This window comes from Equus caballus, chromosome 8 (assembly GCF_041296265.1).
Source record: "Equus caballus isolate H_3958 breed thoroughbred chromosome 8, TB-T2T, whole genome shotgun sequence".
In the NCBI taxonomy this organism is placed as follows: Eukaryota; Metazoa; Chordata; class Mammalia; order Perissodactyla; family Equidae; genus Equus; species Equus caballus.
In genome coordinates, this window is record NC_091691.1 from 64,038,069 (window position 1) to 64,062,814 (window position 24,746).

The window sequence follows — 24,746 nt, forward strand, 5'->3', positions numbered from 1 at the left end:
CATTCTGATGGGCTACAACAAGACACTGCTACTCAGTAACTATCATTTGCAGCTGTCTTGTTGGCTGGCACAAATGATCACAGATAAGGGTCATGGCTTTTTCTGTGCATGTGTTTCTACTGAGAGGAGGAGAAGCCCATGGCAGTCTCAGGCTCCTGCTCCCAAAGGTGAGCAAGAGTCCTCATTCTGGTAGACAGAATGGATATGTTTTTAAAGAGGCTGTTTGCTCTCATTCCCATGGTCTTTCAACCACAATGCAGCCCCAGATATCCCCTCAATTTTGTGACTTCACCTGGTGAACTGCACCTCCAGGGACCAGCCGTCAGTTTCCAGATACATTTTTCCCCAGGGGATGAAAGCTCAGAACGTCAGTTCCCTGACTTCCTCCCACAGCTCCTTCCCCGATTCTCCCAGCACATGTCCACTCGTCATCATGCTCCCTATTCCTGAATGAACATCAAAGCAAAACTTTAAAACTCAAGTTTTATTACAGGACATCTTACATTACATTCTAATACTAAACAGTTGAAGTATATACTCAAAGTATAAATGTTAAAATCAGTTACTAAACATGATTTACAAAACAAGGTTTTTACCAAAAATATTAGGATTGGGGGAAAAACACTAATAGAAGGTACTCCAAAATGTTAACAATGTGTCTATGGGTGGTAGAATTGTGGGTGATTTATACTTCCTCATTTTCTGTATTATCAACATTTACAATTAATTCACAGTCTGGAAAAAAACTATTAAATGATATTAAAAATATGAAATCATCTGATAGTCACCTATAGGAAAAGGCAACTCTATCCATTTGCAGGCTCTCTTTAGACTTCTAATTAACCTCACTCAATGATAATCCCACAATCTTTGGACACAAAGACTGTCCCCCCAATTTCACCTCCCGTTACCCACAACAGCTGTGATCATCAAGTCTTCTTCAGAAGTCACACTACCTACAAGGGAAATCAAGACATCTCAGAAGAGGAATCAAACTTTCTCTTAGGTATTAATTGTCAATTGTGGATTAATTAAAACTGCGAAAATAAAAATTAGCAGAGAAGTTGAGTTCTGAGGGGGTAATTCAACAAATATTCATTGTCCTCAAGTAGCATAGCATCTGCAAGCCTGGTGATGAGGGGAGGGGACAGGGAATGAGGAATAGTGGGGCCTGGGAAGGCAGACCTCCCGTGCCTGCTAGTGTTCCTGTCGGCTTCCTATTTCCTGGGCCCCAGGGTGATGGGACACAAACACTCCAGTCACCACCATCCCTTTAGCCTCCAATATGTATTCTTTCCTTGGTATACATTCATGTCTTTTTCCATAGGACGTACCAGTCTTCTGGGTCTGGGATAGGCTGTTCAACTCAGTGGTTATAAACAGGAAGAAAGGAATAAACACATGTCCTGGATTCTGAACCAGGGTCTATGAGAACCATTTCCTGCCCGAGAGAAGAGTCCTGATGAAGGGACATTTCTAGATCCTTCCATCTTCATGTCATTGTACAGGCTGTAACCTCTGCCTATAATGTTCTCTTCCCTCTTGCCCTTGAGCTGGCTAACTTCTACCTACCTTTTGCATCACAACTGAGATGTCGTCACATCCAGGAAGACTTTAGTGACTCATAGACCAGGTTTGGTACCCCTGCCCTGTATTTAGACAGAATCCTGGATTTATCCTACCAAAGCACTTATCAGGCTTTACTGTAAATATCTGCTTAATAAATACATATATCTCATTACCCCTTAACTCTGGGAGGGCAATGGCCATGTCTGCTCCCAATGGGTGGCACATAGTAGATGCTCAAAAAGACCTCAGCTGACCTTAGCAGGAAGGTCAGGGCTGAGGAGAGAACTGGCAAGGGGGCAGAATGAGCTACCATTCCCCAGATCTTGCTAAACTGATCCAGGGCATAATTCAACATTTCACAACCTCCCAATTCAACATTTTAGACAACTGAGTAACTCTCAGCATGTGCCTCCAACTGCCAAATGCACTTTCTGAGCAGGATCTTTGCCATTGGAGGCATCACCTCTTAGTCCATCTTATAAGGTGCTCCTCCAGGATCTCTGCCTCAATCCTGGACTCACTGTGGAAGTGCCCATTCGACACTTCAACAATCTTTGCATGGATCTACTCTTACAGTACTGAACTGGACTGGAAGGACAGAAATTCTGCTCTCAGGAAATTTCTATCTTCTGTGAAGTCTCACCCCTGAAGTGAATTCCTAGTATTTCACAACTGTACAATTCTTAGCACAGAGTTAAACTCTGGTGTGAGTTCTCTGATGTTGCATAAGGCCTGACCTATGCCTAAATGTTTTCCTACATTCTCTACATTCATAAGGCTTCTCCCCAGTGTGGATTCTCTGGTGCTGGGTGAGGGCTGAGCTCTGATTGAAGGATTTTCCACATTCATTGCATTCATAAGGTTTCTCTCCAGTGTGAATTCTTTGATGTTCAATAAGAATAGAGCTTCTACCAAAAGCCTTACCACATTCAGGACATTCATAGCCTTTGTCTCCACTGTGAATTTTCTTATGCTGAATAAGGGCTGAGCTCCGGCTGAAGGCCTTCCCACATTCACTGCATTCGTAAGGTTTCTCTCCTGTGTGAATTCTCCGATGCCTAATGAGCTCTGAGCTGCCTCTGAAAGCTTTTCCACAGTCACAACATTCATAGGGTTTTTCACCACTATGAATTCTCTGATGTCTAACAAGGTCTGAGCTCAAACTGAAGGCTTTGCCACATTCTTTACATGCATAAGGTCTCTCTCCAGTATGAATTCTCTGATGTCTAATCAGCTTTGAGCTCTGGCAAAAGGCTTTCCCACAGTCAAGACACTCATAGAGCTTGTCCCCAGTGTGAATTCTCCGTCTCATGATAACATTTGAGTTCAAACTTAGATTTCCTTCACTTTCATTATATTCAATGACACTCTGTTCTTCGGAGATTTTCTTGTTGAAGGTTGCCAGACTAAAATATCTTTCCTGGGAAGGAAGCTGACTCATTTTGTTCTTTGCAGCATTTCCTTTTGGCTTCTCAAAGTTGTCCAGACCTCCCAGAGCTTCTTCAACTGTCTGTCCTGAAGGAGTTTTCCCAGCAAGTCTTCCTGGGGATATCATGGCTGCTGATGCTACATATTCAGTTATTTCCTGCTTTGCTGTCAATACCTTGTCAGCCACCAGTTTACCATCTAAAAATGTGATAGAAAATGCAAGTGTCATTTACTTCCCATGTTGGAAGAAAGGAATCTATTATAGTAGGAAGAGAAAAGAAACTAAACCAAATGAAATAGGTAGTTACCTATTAGAAGGAAAACTCTTAAAACTAGCTTCCCAACTAGAATTTAGAGACATGGCCTGGGGATAGTGAGAGGTGGCACCCTGAGAAAGTAAGGTAGACAAAGAATGAGAGGCAGCATTGGAAAGCAGGGATGGTGAACATTAGAGAAGACGGGGATAAACAGAATATCAGTGAGAGACCAGGAAGCTAGGAGACGATCCTGGGTTAGAGAAGGTGTGTTTTTAGGTAATGAGGGAAAGGAAAAGAGGTGATAAGGAGTGATCAGGATAAAGAAAGCTGTCTAACAGTCTTGAATCATTGGTGCTTCTAGAAAAGTAGGAGAGCAGAAGATACAATTAGGAAATGCTTTTAAGGTTGGTCTTGGGCAGAGGTAGGTGGGCAGGAACTAGAATGCATTAACGTAATTGCAGATTCTGGCAGGTTCCAAGTTGATCAAATGATTATAAACAAATAGAATAAGGCATGCAGAGCATGAGAAAAGGAATATTGTGGGTTCCTAACTCATTCTGGGGTCAGGTGGGAGTCTTATATGTTCACTTTTTTATGGGTAAATGGTCAAAGAAGGTAGATGGAAACAACTGGCCGATGTGACTGCCAGAGCCAAATCTTCAGCTCTCACACAACATGCCCCTCTCAGTTATATATTTCTGCTAAGTCTGAACAGGAGGCTAGTAGGTGATGGCCGATGTGATCTGAATTATTTTGAGGTGGGAAAACCTGAAAAACTGTTAAGTTACTTTCATCCTCCCAAAAGTCCTCTAAACTTATTTGCATTTTACAGATCAGGAAACTGAGGCTCAGAGAGGCTACACTACCTATGTGAGGCCATAGAATTAATAATTGGCCAAGGCAGGATTCAAACAAAGATGCTTAACATCAAAGCTTGTGGTTTTCCCCTATGTCATCAGCCTTCCCTGGTGGAAAGAAGCAGGGCTGTAGTGTACTGTAACAAAAAATAATTTAAAAATCATTTTTATTTGGCTTTGGAAAAATATTATTTTTATATGAAATAGTTCTTTCCGATATTCTTTGAGTTCACAGTGCTTCACACACAACCATAAAGCCTCACAGTGGTGACCTGACCAAGGCTATCTACCTGCCCCTTTCCTCATTCCTCAGCAGAAATTAGAAGTGGACAGTGTTGCCTTTTAGATCAGGGCTGAACACTAACATCCACACTATCCTTGGGTCTTAGATAGAAATTTAAATTATTCAAGGCTGTGCTTGTTCAAAAAGGGAAGATTTATGAAAAAACATATAGCATATAATAAAGGCAAAAGAATGATAAGCACCAGATTGATGAAAGTTAGAGACATGAAGACCTAATGAGAAATTTTCTGAAAGTAGTAAATAGGTCAAATTATGAAGAGTATAGAGTATAAATTATAAAGAGTGTAAAATGGCAATAATTGTGTAGGGAGCTGTGAAAATTAGAAAAACCACGTAACTTATAGGATTTAAAATACCTCTTCAAATTATGTAACTACATGAAGTCAAATTATGAGACCAGAGAAAAACTCTGACCTTAGATGTATAGATCAGGAAAACACAAAGATTTTTATTTTTTAATACATATTTATATTATGCCAAAAAAGTAAGAATAAACAGTAACTGGAGTAATTCCCAGGAATGACAAATAAAGATTAAAAATAGAATAAGAAATGATCACTTGAGTATTTAGAAATACTGGTACAGAAATAACCTAAATAACCCAATTACTATCTTCCAAGAATGAATGCTAATTCACAATCAAGCCCAAAGTCCAGAGGCTGGAGGGTGGGGGTACAGATGACAGGAGGCACTCTGGAGGAGAAATAAGCCATAAGTTTCTCTGGAGAAGAGTTCCTCTCTATAACACACCACTTGCTATTCTGCCACCTGTTCAGTAACCTGTATCTAAAATCCTTTCAACTAGGGATATGGGCTTTAATTGCACATTGACAAATAAGCTTTGAGCCTTACTACTGTGTAGATGACAGTGCTCCACTGCCCACCTAGTTCCTCTTTACCAATATGGTGCCTCCTTCCCCCAGTGCTATGAATCTTGGCTCCTGACTACCCACAGCTGCCCCCTGCTCTGGAGAATTGCCCTGGCTGATGAGAGCCATCTATCCCGGGAAGTTACTTCCACCCTCAACCCCCTAACTCCTGCCTCAAGAAGGGACAACTCAGTAGGGCAATAATGCTCCCCCAAACCCCCATGGATTAGACTAAAGCTAGGTTTTCCCCGGGACCACATCATTGTTTGCTCTTTTCCCTTCCTAATCCTGTTTATCTCACTCTACTACAGATTTCTCCCAAAGACCGTGCCCTCAACAAATCATCTGCATCCATATCTCCATCTCAGGCTCTTCTTCTGACAAGACATATTATTAGGCTGGTGAAGAACCTACAGGAAAATTATAACCCAAGGTTGTAAGATTGTAAAAATGACATGGTGACTCTTACAATCCTGTCAAAGTGGGTCCCTCCAGTGATTTAAACCTTGTGACTTAGGTGACAGATGTGAAATGATCCACATTAATTCTTCAGCAGTGGGGCTGACCAAGACCCTCAGGACTTAAAACGTCCAGCATAATGAGATTTATCAGGAACCCAGTCAAGCCACTCAACACCATACACTTAGGGATCAGGCATAAATGGAGGATGAGGAAATTTTGCTAAGGCCAAGGAAGGCTGAAAGATTGGATCACTGTTGCCCATAAGGTGACTGAGTCAACAACATAATGCTTCTGTGAAGTAACAAACAAAAAGACATAAAGTGCATCAGATAAGAGCTGGGAAACAAATCTACTTATATTTTAAATTAATCAGATCCTCATTAGAGTATTTTGTTTTGATCCCTGAATTTCAAATGAACCTGGAGAAACTAAAGCATGTCCAGAGAAATGTGCCAAGATGATCAGAGAGATGGAATACAGAATCAGAGGCAGTGAGAGGCTTAGTTAAAACAAGGTCAAAGGGCAGTTTAGGTATTACCTTCAAGTACAGGTTGTGTTTTATAAGGACTCTGCCAAACAAATAAAAGGAAACAGAATTAAATTAAAGCTGGAAATATTTCATATGGCCATAGGGAAGAACTTTAATACTTTTATTAGTTTGCTAGCGCTACCATAACAAAATGCCACAGACTGGGGGGCTTAAACAACAGGAATTTATTTTCTCACAGTTCTGGAGGCTGGAATTCCAAGATCAAGGTGTCAGCAGGTTTGCTTTCTTCTGAGGCATCTCTCCTTGGCTCGCAGAGGGCCACCTTCTCACTGTGTCCTCACGTAGGATTTCCTCTCAGTCTGTGTTATGTCCTAAGCTCCTCTTCTTATAAGAACACCAGTCACATTGGATTAGGGCCAATTCTAACAACCTCATTTTAAGTTAATTACTTAAGGCCCTATCTCCAAATACAAGCACATTCTGAGGTATTAGGGGCTAGGGCTTTAACATATGAATCTGGGGGGACACAATTCAGTCCATAACAAATATCAAGAGCAAAAAGCCCAAGAAAGATTTAAGAAATTACAGCAGTCTCTGTTCTTCAAGCCCTTAAAAGAAGGAAGTAGAAATAATCTATCCTAAATGATTTAGATATTTACCTGCTTTAAGGCAGAGGACTTGAGCAAATGATTTTTCAAACCCATTGTAATGTAGCTCCTCCCTGACACAGAAGGCATTTAAGTGGGCTCACTTGGCTAATGACACATTAGGGAGCGAGTTTCCCAGGAGGCCTCAGTGTAGATGTATGGATTCCTTTGGCGACTTGCCAAGGTCCAGGGTCTGGCTCTTGGGCTTGTGGCCTCATAAACATAATTTTATCATCACACTGAACAGATTTACCTCTTAGGGTGGATTCTCATTAGCCAAGCTCATGAAACTGAGCAATAAAACCAGAATGAGAATTAATTAGTAATGTATCCATCACAACGACCAGACTGAACTGATGCACTTTCTCATTATAAGCTTCAAGGGAAGTTAATAAAATTGCTTGGTGAAGATGAAATCAGAAGGGTAGTTGGATGTAAAAAAAATTTAATAAGAACAAGTTAATAAGGCTGATGTATCTGCTGCCAATAAGGATGATTTTGCCAATAACATAAACAAAGTCCTTTTGGTTCTAATCCTTGACATCTGCACCAGCTAACAATTAATAGCCTCTCAGCTTCAGATCCACCCTTCAGTGCCTGCCTGTGATACTGGAACATTTCTCCCTGGCCAGCTGGCATGATGTGAGCTTTAACACTAGAGGGGGCTGGAGGAGTACTCGGGGAGGAAGGGGCTTTTCTTCCTGGCTCTGGTGTGCTCTGTTTGTTCCTGTAGCAAGTGGAGCACCCAGCAGTGCTCACCTCCAGTTAGCTTCAGAGGCACCCTCCCTGTGGGTGGCCTCCCAGCAAGTTCTGTGTCATGGCACCTCCCCAGGAGGGCTTCTGACACCCCAGCGCTGGCTTCTCAGAGTTCTGCACCACAGCACACACACCCTCTCCCTTGCTCCACTCAGGTCACAGCTGCGCCCTCTCCAACAAGACCTGGATCTCAGCTCTGGCAAGAAGGGGGAAGATGTGGCACCCTCACAGTCTGTTCCCTCCTTGGGTGCTCCACCTCAGGCTTAAAGACTCCCTATATGTGTTATTCCTGCATTCTTTAGAGGTGTTTTTTGCTTTTTGGGGTTTCCTTAGGGTTTTGTTTGTTTGTTTGTTTGTTTTTTTCACCACTTAGTAATTAATCTCCTGTTACAGTAAATCTTTTTTTTCGCTGAGGAAGATGTGCCCTGAGCTAACATCTGTTGCCAATCCACCTCTATTTTTTTGTATGTGGGACGTCGCCACAGTGTGGCTGGTGAGTGGAGTAGGTCTGTGCCCAGGATTTGAACATGCGAACCCAGGCAGCTGAAGCAGACCATGTGAAACTTTAACTACTCAGCCATGGGGCCGGGCCCAATAGTTGATAATTCTTTTTTTTTTTTTTCAAAGATTTTACTTTTCCTTTTTCTCCCCAAAGCCCCCTGGTACGTAGTTGTGTATTTTTAGTTGCAGGTCCTTCTAGTTGTGGCATGTGGGACACTGCCTCAGCATGGCTTGATGAGCAGTGCCACATCACACCCAGGATTCGAACTGGCGAAACCCTGGGCCACCAAAGCAGAGTGCACAAACTTAACTTAACCACTTGGCCATGGGGCCGGCCCCAATAGTTGATAATTCTTAATATTAAACTTTCCCTGTTTAAGCTACTATTTGGTTTCTGTAACTGATACAATATTCACCTCCATCTTATGGACTGCCTTGCCAGTGGGACTATAATATTAAAAACCAGAATATTGGTATTTGAATGTTGTGGATATTATTAGAGACCTTAATTCTTAACCCAAACTTAGAAATTATTTTAGAACATCAGATTCTAGACAGAGCCAATGGAAGAACATTTCTAGGTAAGGCCACAAGTGACTGTCATTAAAAAAATGAACCCTGGGCTGGCCTGGTGACATAGCGGTTAAGTTTGCGTGCTCCGCTTTGGCAGCCCAGGGTTTGCTGGTTCAGATCCTGGGTGCAGACCTACTCTACTCACCAGCCACACTGTGGCGGTGTCCCACATACAAAAAGATACAGGTGGATTAGCACAGATGTTAGCTCAGAGCCAATCTTCCTCAGCACAAAGAGGAGGATTGGCAGTGGATGTTAGCTCAGGGCTAACCTTCCTCAGAAAAAAAGAACCACACCACAGATTATAACCCTCATCCCCAAATGGACTGTGGCTCCTCACCTCTCTCATGGAAATCTTGGGGCTCCTGAGTCTCACTCTTGCACTGGTTCTCCGAGGGCTGGAACTGGCTACTCAAAGACTTCAGTGCTCCCATGGATGTCATTTCGTTCCAGATCATTCCTTGGCCATGAGCTGTGTCCTAGGAGCAATCAAGTACCAGCACTATGATTCTGAGGAAATATAAGAGGAAAACCCAGAGAGTGCGGGCGGGGCAGGAGGAGTCAGTAACTCTTTAAAACGATTAGATGAGGGGCCGGCCCCGTGGCCAAGTGGTTAAGTTTGCGCGCTCTGCTTCAGTGGCCCAAGGTTTCGCCAGTTCAGATCCTGGGAGCGGACATGGCACCACTCATCAAGCCATGCTGAGGCGGCATCCCACATGCCACAACTAGAAGGACCCACAACTAAAAATATACAACTATGTACCAGGGGGCTTTGGGGAGAAAAAGGAAAAATAAAATATTTAAAATGATTAGATGAAAAAACAACAGGACTAAAAGCCTTAGTGACTTGATCCCAGTGGATAAATAATAAGCCCAAAGACAACAATGTTATAATTCTCTGATAGCCGAGTCAATGCCACTCATAATGGCTTCCCTGTTTACTTAAATTAGGTAAAATAAGCAAACAAAACACCTACTTCTTACCTGTTGCCTTGGTTCATCGAGCTCTTTCTCCAGGTCCTCCAGCATAGTCACGGCTTCCTCTCCATCCTCTGGTCGGTGATCTCGCAGCCAGGCCTGCAGCTCCTCGGGCAGGATGGCCAGGAACTGCTCCAGCACCAGCAGCTCCAGGATCTGCTCCTTAGTGTGCACCTCTGGCCTCAGCCACTGACGGCAAAGCTGCCGGAGCCGGCTCAGAGCCTCCCGGGGCCCAGCAGAGTCAGAGTAACCGAACTGCCGGAACTGCCGACGGAGGGTCTCCTGGCTACAGGCGTTTCCCTGAAGGCCGAAGTCTCGTCCCCAAACATAATTCTCCTCTTCAACCTTCACAGTTATAAGTCCTTCTTGTTTTTTAGAAGCATGGGAGGCCAAGGCTGTGGACTTTCCTGACATTCTGGGCAGAGAGAGTCTGAAAAGGCTGCCCTGTTGAGACAGGGAGGGGATGGAGTTCTGTGTCTAAGAGATTCCTTCTGAATTCCAGCTCTTCGGAGAGCTCCTGAGGTAGACAATGCTAATGTTACACGGGGAAAACGTGCTTAGAATATAAATACAAGTTTTTGAAGACAAGTTGGCAGAGAGTGTAGCACTGTAAAGAAAACAGACTAAAAGAGAGCTTCTGTAGGTGAGGTACATTTATAGATGTATGATTCAGGATTTTTTCAGCATGTGAAAGAGAAAATGTAAGTATCACCTAAATCAATTTAACCTTTAGTAATAATGTTAGGAACAACAATAGGGATAATAAATAGTGCTTGTGGAATGTAGAAAGCAAGAAAAACACTATAGAAATTATTACTTCTTGGAATAATAATCACTATTTTATTAAGCACCTACTAGATGCCAAGCACTAGCTGGATATTTAACATAAATTTTATATAATTTTCCTAACACTTCTATAAAGACTATCAGTTAGGCCATTTTCCAAACGAGGCTACTGAGAATCATAAACTGACCAGAGATACACAGCCAGCAGGCAGCAGAACTAGGCTGTGCAACCAAAGTATTTAGCTCTTTCTATTATGCCATGGGGCCTCCCAAAAGAAGGGAATTTGCACTTAAGAAAGACCTACTGTGGAAGGCACTTTAAAAATACTATTTACTGGTCCTTGACAATAACACCATGAGGAAAGTATTATGATCCCCATCTTACAGATGAGGAAACTGAGGTTCTTGAACATTAAGTAATTTGCTTAAGGCCCCAAACTGGTAAATAGCAAAGTCAAGACATGAACCTAGGGTTGCCCAACTCTAAAGCACTTGCCCTTTTTATTACAGAATGAGTTAAGGCCCAGGACAATCTTGGTTGACACTATAAATTAAGAATGATGGTGAACATGTTAGGAAGGGTCATGGAGAATGGCGAAGGTGCAGGTACCAAGAAGAATTACTCTTAAGTCACAAAGTTCTGAGACAGCACAAAGGAAAGAGAAATGGATTCCTTCATTTAATATTTCAATAAATACTTGAGCTATGTGCTAGGCGGTGTACTGAATAGAACTGTCAGGATTAAAAGGCCTGTCCTTGGAGAAGAAATTAAAGAAGAAATCAAATATTATCTGGAGACAAATAAAAATGAAAACACACCATACCGACTCATTTGGGACACAGCAAAAGCAGTCCTAAGAGGGAAATTCATTGCAATACACGCTCACCTCAATAAACAAGAAAAATCTCACATAAGCAACCTCAAACGACACCTAACAGAATTAGAAAAAGAAGAACAAACAAAGCCCAGAGTCAGTACAAGGAGGGAAATAAAAAAACAAACAAACAAACAAAACAAAAAAAGGTCTGTCCTTGGGGCTGCCCGGCGGCACAGCAGTTAAGTTCACACGTCCGCTTCGGCGGCCCGGGGTTCACGGGTTCCAATCCCAGGTGCAGACATGGCACCACTTGGCAAGCCATGCTGTGGTAGGCCTCCCACATATAAAGTAGAGGAAGATGGGCACAGATGTTCGCTCAGAGCCAGTCTTCCTCAGCAAAAAGAGGAGGATTGGCAGCAGATGTTAGCTCGGGGCTAATCTTCCTCAAAAAGAAAAAATACAAACAAAAATAAAAAATTTTTTAAAAAAAGGTGTGTCCTCAAGGTATCCTGGTTTAGTATGGGAAGGCAACAGGTAAATAGACATGGTGTGATAAATCCAAGGATGGAGGGAAGCAGACAAGGTAGCTTCTGACTACCTTGAAAGACAACTGACTAAGACCAGGGAGAGATGGGGAGAAGAGCCAGGGAGAGCTGCCTGGGAGAGACAGCTCAGCAAAGTCTGACATGAGTGAGCCAGGTGAAAATATACAGGAAAGGCATTCAGGCAAAGAGAACAGTGGGTATGAGAGGATGCAGCCCATTGAAGACACTGCAGGTGGTTTAGGGAGGCCAGATTAGTGGCTGTCACCTCTGACTCTGACCTCAGCATCAGCCACGGAGCATGGACCCCACGACAGACTTATTAAGCCAGAAGCTCCATGGGTGCAGCTTCAGTAAGTGCCACAAATGCTTCTGATGTGCAGCCAGGGTAAAAATCTCTGGGCCAGAGCCTCGGGCACAGGTAAGGAATAGTGAGAGGAGAGGTACCTATAGAGGAAGAGCCAGGCCACCAAGGGTCTGAGAGGTTGTATTACAGAGTTTGCACTGGATCCCCACGGCCACAGGGATGGTTGGAGGGTGTGCGTGCCCACACAGAGTGGTGTGGAGGAGATGGGAAGGAGTCGGTTGCAACCATTCATGCAAGAGTTGCTGAGGGCCTGGGCTATGGTAGCCAAGGGATATAAAGATGGGAGATTTGACAGGACTTAGAGACACACTGGATAAGGGTTTGGAAGAGACAGAAATCAAGGGCTCAGGTTTCTGGCTGGCTCTGGTGGCTGAAAGGATGGTGGTATCATTTACTGAGCTATTTAAGAAGAAAGTTAGGTCTGAGGTGCCTACAAAACAGCATTTCCTGAACTGTGCTTTGTTAGATATTAAGAGATGCTCCATACACACTTACCCTAAACACAGAGAAACTTGGGGCTATTTTCTTCTTACATTAATTTTTTAGTGGAACAAAAATTCTAAATACATTTCTTTAGTCCTTATTAGGTAACAATTGACATGTAAGAAATCCCATGTCAAGGCATCATCAGATCTGTGCATCGATGTGTACGTAGCATTTACCAAGGGCTGCATCACATTGATGCGTGTCCTTTACTTAGCAATCACTAGTCTATGTTATGTATCTTGCCTTTTAATTTCAATATGTCTATGAAAGCATTCAATTTTTATTACAAATACTATGCCTCACCAACTTGTCCTCCCCATAGGTGTGTGGCTGGAGGGAAGTTTTCACCATCAAGCATTGTCTGTTCCTTCTCCATCTCCTTCACTGGTCCACACTCCTCTACATCAGAGGTCCATCAATTAACCCTAAGTCTGCCAGTGTTTTCACTCTCTCCTAGGCAATCTCATCCTCACCTTGGGTTACCATCCATCTCTAGTCTAGACTTCCCATCTGAGTTCCAGCCCTGTTTACCCACTGTTCCTCCCTCCGACCATAACTCCTCTTGAATTTCTCAAAAGGACCTCAAACTCAGTACATCCATGACCAGTTAAAGATTCCTCCCACCCCAAACCTGCTCCTCTCCCAGTGGTCCTCTCTTAGGAAGCAGGAACATCCATCTGGCTGCACTGCCATAAACCTGGAAGCATCCCTAACACCATCCTTTCCAGTACTCCTTCCTGTATTTAATGGAAATTAAGTCCAATTGATTTTATTTCCTATCTCCAGAATCTGCCCTTCCCCATCTCTGCCACCACCATCTTCATCCCAGCAACTATCCTTTCTGCCACACGACACAATAACCCACAGTCTGTTATTTATGTTATAACCAGAGTGATCTTTTCTTTTTTTTTTTTTTTTTAGGTTTTTTTAATTTTTTCCTTTTTCCTCCCCAAAGCCCCCCAGTACATAGTTGTATATTTCTCGTTGTGGGTTCTTCTAGTTGTGGTATGTGGGACGCAGCCTCAGCGTGGTCTGACGAGCAGTGCCATGTCCGCGCCCAGGATTCGAACCAACGAAACACTGGGACGCCTGCAGCGGAGCGCGCGAACTTAACGACTCGGCCACGGGGCAAGCCCCCCAGAGTGATCTTTTCAAACTGCAAATCTGATCCTGTTCCTCTGACCAGTTTTTAAAAAAGGAAAAGCAAAAACAAAACAAAATTCTTCTGCAAGGTGAGGTTCTCTTTGATTGCACTCATCTCATTTTAAAGATGCCTGGGCCACACCACACACTGAGTCAGAATCTCCTTAGTGGCGTCCCAACAACTCTATTTGTGAAACATCCTGCAAGTGATTCTCATGTGCAGACAGGGTTGAGAACCCTGGGCTAGTCAGGGAGTCACGAGAGAGACGTAGTTAAAGGGAATTGCATTCCTTTCCCTCAGGGCATTTCTCTCACTTTATCAGTATATACACTTTAGTGGGACTATTGGGTTAACACCTGTCTTGTCCACGATTAGACCATAAGCTACATAACATTTTTGCTCACTATGGTATTTCCATCACCCAATCCCTTGCATGGTACATAGTAGATGCCATATGTATATAAATGAGTATCACTGTAGTCCAGGAAGGAGAGTTTCAGAGAGGCAGGGGTCAACACTGTCTAATTAAAGGACTGAAGAATGTTCCACAGAACTTCTTATACTGCAGGGAGGTGGCCTAGATCATAGGAAGAGCACCAACTTTGGGGTCAGTTGAGCCATTGATCTGGAATCATAGGACAGCCTCTTACTAGTTGTGTGACATTACTCACTGACTGAACCCTCCTGAGATTCCGTTTCATCTCCTAAAAACGGAATGAATAATGTCTTCATTGCAGTGTTGTTATAGGAACTGGAAATAGAATAAAACATCTAGAGTAGTGCTTGGCGTATTAAGCATGTCTTTTTATTCTGATGCTTTAACATCTAGGACCTTGCTGACACTGGAGAGACTGCTCCTCCCAGGGATAGCTGATTCCTAGAGACAGTAAACTCACATGCAAGCATGCCTTTCACATGGAAACCAACCAATCCAGAGCCCAAACCCTCCCCACTTCCTCTATGGGTTTTCACACCCAGGGCCACCATTCCCCTGCCCGAAGCACCCAAGACCAGGTACTAGACAATTAGGGACAACCCCTATGCCTCACAGCCCACTGGAAGTATTCAAACCAGCCAATCCTAAACCCGTTTACCCTGCCCAGCCAGTTCCTTCCCACAAAAACCACAATACAGGCTCCTACCCACTTTCCCCTCACTCTCTCTTCCTTCTGACCAACCCTGGTGCTTCCCCGTGGCCCTGTGGGGTATGGCACACCCCCTCCTCTTGGGAACTGAGTAACAAACTGTCTTTTCAATGGCAATCATATCCTGATCTGTTGTCCTGACCAAACCTGAATAATAATAAAACTTACATTTTAAAACGCTGGCCCAGAGTAGGTACTCAACACATGGTAGATATGGGGCAAGAGAAAGGCAAATTCCACATCACAAGGCACGGGTTATAGAATAGGCTCTACTGCGGAAACATACCAGCCCATAAGAGGAAGCACAGGTCCCCTGATTCTTCCATCATCCCAGAAGGGAATTCTGGAGAGAGGTGCTGCTGTGTTTTAGGGGAGAATGCCTTCTACCTTCTACTGTAAAGGTGAGAAAGCAGCCTTGTCAGTGGGAGGCATAAGCCAACTGCTTTGGACCAGAAGTTTGGATTAAGTGTCAGTCGTTTATGGAGTTGTCTAGGGAACCCAGTTGCGGGGCTGGAAGCACTGAGCATAGATAGAGCCCTTCTGAGAGAAGATGAGTTCCTGATCCCAGCTAACTCTTAGTCCAAAAAACCCAAGAACCTCCAAGGCACTTTTGGACAATCCTGCTTGCTGCAGCACGCTGTTACTGTAATGTACCTGCACTGTTCGCTTAAGTAATTGTATCAGAAAACATTAACTGAGCTTTTATTACAGAGTCCAGCACTATCTGTTTTAAGTGGCTTCATTCATTTCGTCTTCACAGCACTCTATGGTCTAGGTTCTACTGTTTTACTAAAAAGAAACAGGGAAGTTATGTAATTTGTCCCAGGTCACATGGCTTGTAAGTGATGTAGTCTGGACTGTTTTGAAACCAAATGGAGTCCTATGGTCTTAGATGTGTACTCTCCTGAACTGCCTTTTCACATCTGCCTTCCCGCTAAACCAAGGGCCCTTTCGAAGACGGCCTGTGTTTTTCACACATTTCTCTAACCATATTTATTGAGTGCCTACTTTGTGCAGACACTGTTCTAGGCGCTGAGCAAAGTGTTATAAACAAGACCTTGTCCTTGCCATTCCAGACCTTAAAAACAGTAGTGAGAGGTGGACGTTAAAGAGAAAGCACACATACTAATTTAATCGTGATAAAAACTACAAAAAGGAAAGTAGAAAGTGCTCTGAGCGTGACTGATCAAGCATCTAACCCAGACTGGGGTAGTCAGGATGGACGGCTGAGACCTGGCTCAAGAGCGAGCTTTGGCCCCGTGCGAAGTGGAAAGATTCCATCATCAATGCATCTCCTCCTGCTCAGCCTGCGGCCTGGCACACCGGAGGCTCCCGGTAAGTGCTGGAGGAGTCAATGGACGCAAGGGCGGGATGAGCGCGCGGACTGACAAATGCATGAACGGATGGATGGAACCGCGGGCGGGCGGGAGGACCGTAGCGCGGACGAGGGGCGGCCTCCTGGTCCAGCCGCAGGCTCTGCCCCTGGCACAGGCAGGCCGAGGCAAGGCGGCGGGGAGGGCTGATGCCGCACGGGGGCGGTTTGGGAAGCACCCAGTGCCGCGCTGCCCGGCCGCCTCACTCACCCTTGGCTCCGCGGGCTGCGGGGACGACCCCAGAGAGAGAGCAGGACGGCCTCTCGCCGCACGCCGGAAGTGGGGCGGGCGCGCCCCTCTAGGAAGGCGGGAGGACTGCAGCTCTGTAGCGGGCGCGCGGCGCCGGGGGGCTCCGGGGCAGGAGCGAGGGGTAGGGGAGAAGGACCGTGTCTCCGGGTGAGACCGGTGGGCATAACTGCAAGTCAAAACCGTTGACGGGCGATTGAAAGAGGGGGAAAAAGAACTATGGAGACAGAGAGGGCGAGAGAGAGCGCGCGAACTTGAACTTGGTATAACATCAAGGAGATGAAAATAGACCTAAAATAGGTCTCAAGATTTTGGGAAGAGGAGGACGAGATCACATCGACACACCACAAAACATGTTGACTGTCTGCAATGACAGCCCTAGAAGCTATGGGGAGGAGTATGGGGTTACAGGTCCTGCTCTGGAATGGCGAGGGTGCAAGGGCGTGGGGTTCGGAGCGGAGCAGGAGAAGGTAAGAATAACCTTCTCGGAGAACGCGCTCCTCGGGTTGAGCCCAGCAGGAGTAGAATGCTGATTTGGAGGGGCTCAGTGTTTCCCATGTAGGGAGCGACAGGAGCGAGAGCACAGCAGTGGGAAGTTCAAGGCATGCTGGGGCATTAGCCCAGCATCTTGTTTGGTGGGAACCTAGGCTAAGGGATGGGTTGGGGTCAGGTTTGGAGAGTTTCACATGCCAGGCTCCGAGTTAGGAATGCATTTAGTAATCAGTACAGGCCATTCACGTGTGACTTAGCCAGAATTGTACTTCAGGGGAATATCTGACGGTACTGCGTAGAGTGGATTAAAGGGCAAAAGAGATGAACGAGGACAGGCGGTTAGAAGTGTGAACTAAGCAAGATTTGATATCTAAAAATAAGATTGAAGATGGGGAAGGGGAGGACATCGCCAAGGGAGATCCAGTGGAAAATAAACGGAATTGTGAAATACCGATGTTTGGAGGTGGGAAGAGGAAGAGCAGATAAGAGAAGAAATGCTGCTCAGAGAAGGAGAGCCTAGATGGTTCCAACATCATAAAAGCTGAGAGGGTTGCAGGAGAAAGAACAAGTGACTAGCAGATGCGGCAGAGAGCTAGAGGACGGTGAGAACTAAGGTGACGCTGGCATTAGGGGGAGAGGCAGAAGGGTTGGAGAGAAATGTTACCTGCTGGACTGTTCTTGCCAGGGGTTAAGAAGTATATGGTAATGCACTGAGAATACGTAATTATTCCTTTTGAGAAATGTCATAGTGCAAGAAGGAAAAAGAGACGACCAGACAACAGGATTGAAAGGTGTTTGTTTTTTAAGGATAGTGAAGACCTAATTATATTTGTAGAAAAAAGGTAAAGTGTGAGTTGAGCGAGAAATTGAAGATAGAAAAAAAGAGGAATAGCTGATGGGAAGAGAATGAGGTGGGATAGGCAGGCGGAATTGTCTCAAAAAATAAGATGAAGCATTACAATAAAAAATGGTGCATTTTGGCCCATGTTGTGATGCTTTGAATGCAGAACAGCCAAATAGTATCAGTTAGTAATGCTGACTTTACAAGTAACTAAGTGCACATACAGTTTGTTGAAATTTCACAAACAGGACACACTCACGTTACTAGTACTCAGATGAAGAAACAGAACATTATCAGGACTTCTGAGGACTTTGCTCTCCTGTGCTGTCTTCCATTTGCCACGCTCCTCTAGCCCTGAAAGGTAGCCACTACACTGAACATTGATCATGATAGGTTGGTCTTGCCTGTTTTCATACTTTATATAAACGGAATTCAATATCTTCTAAGTCTGGCTTCATTCAACATTGTTTGTAAAATCTGTTCATATTTTGTGTAGATGTACACTGTACATTCATTTCTAATTATATTGTGTGATTATGCAAATACTTATTCATTCTATTATTGGTGAACATTATTGAAAGTGAGGTATTTAAGTCTCTAAATACATTATTTTTATGTTTTGTTGTTGTTTTGAGGAAGATCAGCCCTGAGCTAACATCTGCCAATCCTCCTCTTTTTGCTGAGGAAAACTAGCCCTGAGCTAACATCTGTGCCCATCTTCCTCCACTTTTATATGTGGGACGCCTGCCACAGCATGGCTTGATGAGCGGTACCATGTCTGCACCCAGGATCCAAACTGGCGGACCCCAGGCTGCCAAACCGAACGTGCACACTTAACCGCTGCGCCACCGGGCCGGCCCCTAAATACATTATTTTTGGATGTTAAACCAACCTTGTATTACTAGGATATATTCCACTCAGTCATGGTGTATAATCCTTTTTTATGTATTAATGAATTTAATTTGCTAATATTTTATTGAGGGTTTTTGTGTCTATACTGTTAGAGATATTGGTCTGTAGTTTTCTTTTTTTCTTCCTTTTTTTTTTTTTTTTTTTTTTGGTGAAGAAGATTAGCCAGGAGCTAAGATCTGTGCCAATCTTCCTCTATTTTGTATGTGGGTCACTGCCATAGCATGGCTGTTGAGTGGTCTAGATCCACACCCAGGATCCAAACCCATGAACTCCAAGCCACCAAAGTGCTCACTCTTAACCACTAGGTCACTGGGGCTGGCCCTGTAGTTTTCTTTTACTGTAATGTCTTTATCTGGCTTTGGTATCAGAGTAATCACTGGCCCCCTCTATTTTCTGGAAGAGATTCTGAAGGATTGGTATTAGTCTTAAACTGTTTGATAGAACACACTAGTGAAGCCATCTGGGCCTGTGCTTTTCTTATTAGAAAATTTTGTATTACTAACTCAAGTTTGTTATTTTTCATACATTTATTCACAGTTTGTATTTCTTTTTCAGTCAGTTTTGGTAATTAGTATATTTCTAATAATTTGTCCATTTCACTTATGTTGTGTAATATGTTGACATAAAGTTGTTCATAGTATTTCCTTATATGTACTCTTAAATTTCTGTAGGGTTGATAGTGATGACCCCTCTTCTCTGCTTTTGGTAATCTTTTTTTTTCTCTTGGTCAGTCTAGTAAATGTTTGTCAATTTTTGTTGGTATTTTCAAAGAACCAAATTTTTTTGGTTTGATATTTCTCTATTGTTTTTCTGCTTTCTGTTTCATTAATTACTACTCAAATCATTATTACTTCCTTCCTTCTACATTTTTGTTGGAGTTGTTAAGTTTGCTTTCCTTTTTCAAATTTCTTAAGGTGGAAGCTTAGATTATTGATATGAGATTTTCTTTTCTAATATAGACATTTTAAAGCTATAAATTTTCCTCTAAGCACTGTGATACCTACATCCTATAAAATTTTATGTTGCATTTCATTTTCATTCAGTTCAAAACATTTTATAATTTCTCTTGTGATTTCTTCTTTGAACCATAAGTTATTAGGATGTATGCTGTTTAATTTCCAAATATTTGTAGAGTTCCCAAATTACTCTGTGGCTTGATCTGCCCTCTGGGCCAGTGGAAGCCCCATCAACCCCAGTCTCTGGGCCACATAGGTCCCATTGGACCTTGAGCCACTCTCAGCTGAGGTGGCCCTGGTCTCCCAGCCCTCAGTAGTGGCCCTGCCCTCTGGGCACACCATGTTTTACATGTAGAATCCCACAAGTCTAACAGCCTTGTTTCATTTTGTCCTGTCTCTCTCCAATTCATTCCAAGCTGGCAGTGTTTCCGGTAATATAACATTCTCAAGAACCATGTTCATCTTCCATGGATATCAAGGGGATCCACACAATTAGATGCAGGGGTTCTCCATAGATCCTTCCTCGATAACCCCATATCTATTCCTGGTTTCTGTTGAGATGGTTGATTGGATCCATGAATCACACACCTAATCTGTTCATCAAAAGGTTGTCCAGCTACACTCATAGCCTTGTCTCCAGAGCATGCTATCTGGATAGGCTGAGAATTTTCCAAATCATGAAGTGCTGATTCCTTTTTGCTTAAGAGTTTCTTCCTCAATTTATCTGTCCTCTCAAATTTTATTATAATCAGCAAGAAAAAACCAGGCCATACCTTCTACACTTTGCTTGGAAATCTCAGCTAAATATCCAGGTTCATCATTTACAAGTTCTATTTTCTACCCCAAAGCAGAACATGATTCAGCCAATTTCTGCTACTTGATAACAAGGATCACATTTTCTCCAGTTTCCAATAACGTTTGCCTCATTTCTCTCTGACCTTCACCAAAAATGTCTGTAATGCTCATTATTTCTAGCAACATTCTGTTCATGACGATATATGTATTCTCTAAGTTGACAGAAATTTCTCTACTGTCCTTTTCACTTCCTCTGAGACCTTGCCAGAATCACTTTTAATGTCTATATTTCTAACAACAATCTCTTCAAGGCAACCTAGGCTTTTTCTGTCATGGGCATTAAACTCTTCTAGCCTCTAGCCATTACCCAATTCCAAATCATATCTACATTTTTAGGTATTTATTACAGCAGCACCCCACTTCTGGTACCACAAACAGAATGGCTTAACACAATAGAAATTTATTCTCTCACAGTTCTGGAGGTTAGAAATCCAAAATCAAGGTCCTGGCAGGGTCACGCTCCCTCTGAAGCTTCTAGGGAAGAATCTGTTTCATGCCTGTCTCCTAACTTCTCGTGGCTGCTGGCAATACTTCATGTTGTTTGCCTTGTAGATGCATCACTTCAGTCTCTGCTTCCACAGTCACGTGGCATCCTCTCCTCTCTGTGAGTCTCCTCTGTGTCTGAATTTACTGCTTCTTATAAGGACATCAGTCACTGGATTAGGGCCCATCTTAATCCAGTATGACCTCATCTTAACTTGATTACATCCACAAAGGCCCTGTTTCCAAACAGTTACATTTGCAGGTACCAGAGGTTAGGACTTGAACATATCTTCTAGGGGGACACAATTTAACCCACAACAATGCAGTAACTACAAACCAAGAGTTGTTTAAACTGCTGTGACTTGGTTTTCAGTTACTTAGAATTGAAGATTTTTCAAACTGATGCCAATGACCTCATTGATTGAAGGTAAAGGAAATGATTTCATCTGAATTAAACTCCAAAGTTCTTGATACAAGCCTACCTATCTCTGCCAAAGTGAACCTTGGGAACTCTGATTATATTGGCTATTATTTCTCTTTCTGAATCTAAGTTTCAAGACTGGTTCTGTTTTTAAAAAGTCAATTGAACATGCACATTAACATGTCAAAGATGTAATATTGTCCGTAATTTAATGTCTTGTTCAAAACAAACAGCAGACACCTACTTGTTAATATTTATTTGATCAAACAGAGAGTTAATTTTTTTTATGCAGGTTCAAAATTTGGATGGATTTCCCCTTTTTACTTGGAACTGGAAATTGATTTTTACATTGAAATTTATTCTTTGTGAAGATTGCTTATATAGTCTAAGTATCAAAGGAAATTTATTTCCAATACAGTATAACACATGATAAGCAAAAGTTCACATGTGGGCCTTTATGTTCACTTTCTGAGGAAGAGGTCCATAGTTTTCATATTCTCAAAAAGATTAAGAACTACTGCTCTAGAATCTATGATTAAATCAGACAGATGTTAGTTTTGCCTAGCTTCCCCCAAGAGGAAATGGAATAGGAAATAGAAATCAGGTAGAATATTGGTGGATGGCCTATCAGTTTCATTTTTAAGGATCTCCTATCATTTCCCATGCCTGTATTATCACTCTTGATCTCTCTGGAAACCTCCGAATTCCTTTTACCTTATTGAGAGGAACCTCTTCAGCATCAGCTGGTGTGGACGACAGGTGGGTCTAGGTTTGTTTTGGGCAATCCAGCAAACTGTTCAACTCCAAACTGGCTTCTCAGACTCACACACAGAATGTAACATCTCTGGTAAGACTCCACAAAGGAACACGTCTAGCATAATCTGAAAGAACAGTTTGGTTTCCTTGGTTAAACACCGAAAAAATCTATGTTCACATCATCACTTCTGGGTAAAAGATTAATAAAACCCTTTACCTTTGTACGTGACAAGTAACTTTGGCTAACTTTCTCATTCTCTTTTCCTGGAAACCTGTTAAAAGTAGTATCTCAGCTAAGGCACGCTCATAACGCTGTTGGTGGGAAAGCAAAATGGTTTAGCCACTCTGAAAATGGTAACAGTTTCTTAAAATGTTAAACGGACACCTACCGTGAAAGAGAAAAAAAGCATGTGTCCATATAAAGATTTGTACACAAATGTTCATGGCAGCTTTATTTGTAACAGTAAAAAAATGGAAATAACTCAAACGCCCATCAACTGGTGAATGAATAAACTGTGATATATACAACCAATGGAATATTGTTCAGCAACAAAAAGAAATAGACTATTGATACACATAATATAGATATATAGGTATATATAATATAGCAATATAGATAAATCTCAAAATAATAATGCTCAGTGAAAGAAGTCTGACCAAAAAAGAATGCATTCTATATGATCCCATTTAACTAAATCTCTAGAACATGCAAACTAATCTATAGTACTAATGTTACTAATCTATAGTAACTAATGTTAGTATAGTACTGTTACTAACCTACAGTAACAGAAAGCAGAACAGTGATTAATGGCTAGGGGAGGAGAAGGATGAATTACCAAGGGGAGGAGGAAACTTATGAGGTTGCTGGATGTGTTCACTATTTCGATTGTGGGGATGGTTTCACAGTTGTATACATATGACAAAACTTACCGCATTGTATACTTTAAATATTGATTACTGTATGTCTGTTGTACCTCAGTAAAGTTGTTTTTAAAAAAGCATCTGTAAAAAAAAAAAAAAAAGTATCTGCACTTGCTACTTGGGAGGGCTGGACCCGAACGAATTCCTTACAGGTATATCAGGTCTCGTTCATGCATCCCTAAGATTTCATATATGGGAAGGGGGTCTTGGGCTGGGACAGGAAGCTGTCTTCCTCTACCTCAACCATCACTTCAGCCTGCCACCAGTTTCTCATACCTGTACCTTTTCTTCCCGACATCGTAACCCAAGTCACACGTCTCACCTGTCTCAATCCTTCTCCTAACTTCCCCCTTATTTCCCAAGATATTTCCAAGGACACAGCAATATCCTTGCCTACCATGTTGCGCCCCACCCCACCCTCCGCCCCCATTTCAGTTCCTTCTTCTCACCCTGATCCTTTAGCCACAATGAGGATTGATGGTACTGGCAAGCAAACTTTTCAGAAAGAGACTCCGTGTCCTTTCTTTGATGGCAAAGTAGATGAAAATCCAGCTTCCCAGCAATTCAGGGATTAACTGCCGAGCATTGCTTATTTTTGGGGTAGGTGTTCGCAAAGTGTGGTCCCAGGATCAGCAGCATCCGCATCACCTGAGAACCTGGGCTCCCACCCTAGATCTACCGAGTCGGAAACCCTGGGGGTGGGGCCCAGCAAGCAGTATTTTAACAAGACCTCCAGGTGATTCGGCGGCACGAAACTCTTCTGGGGGAAAAACCGGTGACGATAAGAAGAAAGTTAGAATGGAAGCAGACCAGCGAATCTGATTGAGAAATGCAGCAGGGAGTGTAGAAAAAAAGAGATAACTAAGGAAGAACACATTATGTAGTCAAAAAACCTACCCTACCCCAGAGAGCTTTCCAGACGCTTGCTTTCCGACATTCACGTCAAGAACCGGCAGACAGGATAGCACGGGATCTGCGGCTGGTCAACCAGGTTTCTCGCTATGCCGAGCGGGGACAGCTCCGCGGATGTTTGGGGGTTAAATCTCGGCAGCCCTACCCTCACCTCCGCCCCCCTCGCGCCGCCGCCCCGCGCGTGCGCACGTGCGAGGCCACGCGCCATAGAGCTGAGCAATCCTCCCAGATTCCTAGAGCGGCCGGGGTGATGGCTGGTTCGCCGCGCGTGGGGCTTGATAGCGACCTGGACAACACTTCCAGGTATGGGTGATGTCGGCCCAAGGAGGGCCGAGGAACTCGGGTGACCTCGCCTCCCGAGCGGCCTAGCAGCGCCGCCGGGGAGCCGTGTGTGGTTTCTTGAGTGCATGCAGCGTCAAGGCCGCCAGGGTCGCCGCGCTGGCCGGTTCTTGGCCTAGTGTGCACTTGGTACCCGGTTCAGCTGAATGAACAGCTGAATGAACCAGGAACTTTGGGGGCTGTTGGAATCAGCCGACCGTGCCGGGAAAGAGCAACCTGAATGTGTGAGTGTTGGAAGAAGGGAGGAAGGGAGGCAAGAT

The 24,746-nt window shown here is 43.4% G+C and overlaps 2 protein-coding genes across 39 annotated transcripts in view; one reads left to right on the forward strand and one right to left on the reverse strand.

Moving 5' to 3' along the window:
* Positions 1–24,746, forward strand: part of ZNF397 (zinc finger protein 397) — an 83,669-nt gene that overhangs the window by 46,303 nt on the left and 12,620 nt on the right. The window contains exon 1 of one of the 7 annotated variants that reach the window (XM_070220902.1): positions 24,317–24,710. The exons of 1 other annotated variant lie outside the window; for it this stretch is intronic. Coding sequence is in view for 1 of the 6 variants with exons in the window: in XM_070220904.1 (XP_070077005.1) it covers positions 24,707–24,710 (4 nt within the window). In the remaining 5 variants the exon portion in view is untranslated. Of the gene's footprint in view, positions 1–24,316; positions 24,711–24,746 lie in introns of those variants that run through there. 5 more of the 7 variants (XM_070220903.1, XM_070220906.1, XM_070220907.1 and 2 more) reach the window with 5 other exon arrangements.
* ZSCAN30 (zinc finger and SCAN domain containing 30) lies at positions 470–24,336 on the reverse strand. 32 transcript variants are annotated; one of them, XR_011421000.1, is made up of 8 exons: positions 24,138–24,332; positions 23,245–23,316; positions 22,532–22,626; positions 22,273–22,439; positions 9,698–10,208; positions 9,054–9,192; positions 6,285–7,835; positions 470–3,195 (listed from the first exon to the last, which is right to left on the reverse strand). XR_011421000.1 is itself a non-coding variant. In XM_070220930.1 (8 exons), exons 5-7 carry the CDS (start codon positions 10,103–10,105, stop codon positions 6,305–6,307), a joined length of 558 nt encoding a protein of 185 aa, XP_070077031.1. In that variant the 5' UTR covers positions 10,106–10,208; positions 22,273–22,439; positions 22,532–22,626; positions 23,245–23,316; positions 24,133–24,334; the 3' UTR covers positions 470–3,195; positions 6,285–6,304. The 32 variants fall into 32 exon arrangements, 19 of the variants coding, with proteins under 19 accessions (XP_070077031.1, XP_070077032.1, XP_070077036.1 ...); XM_070220930.1 differs by having other exon boundaries at positions 6,285–6,315; positions 24,133–24,334; XR_011421001.1 differs by lacking the exon at positions 22,532–22,626 and having other exon boundaries at positions 24,138–24,296.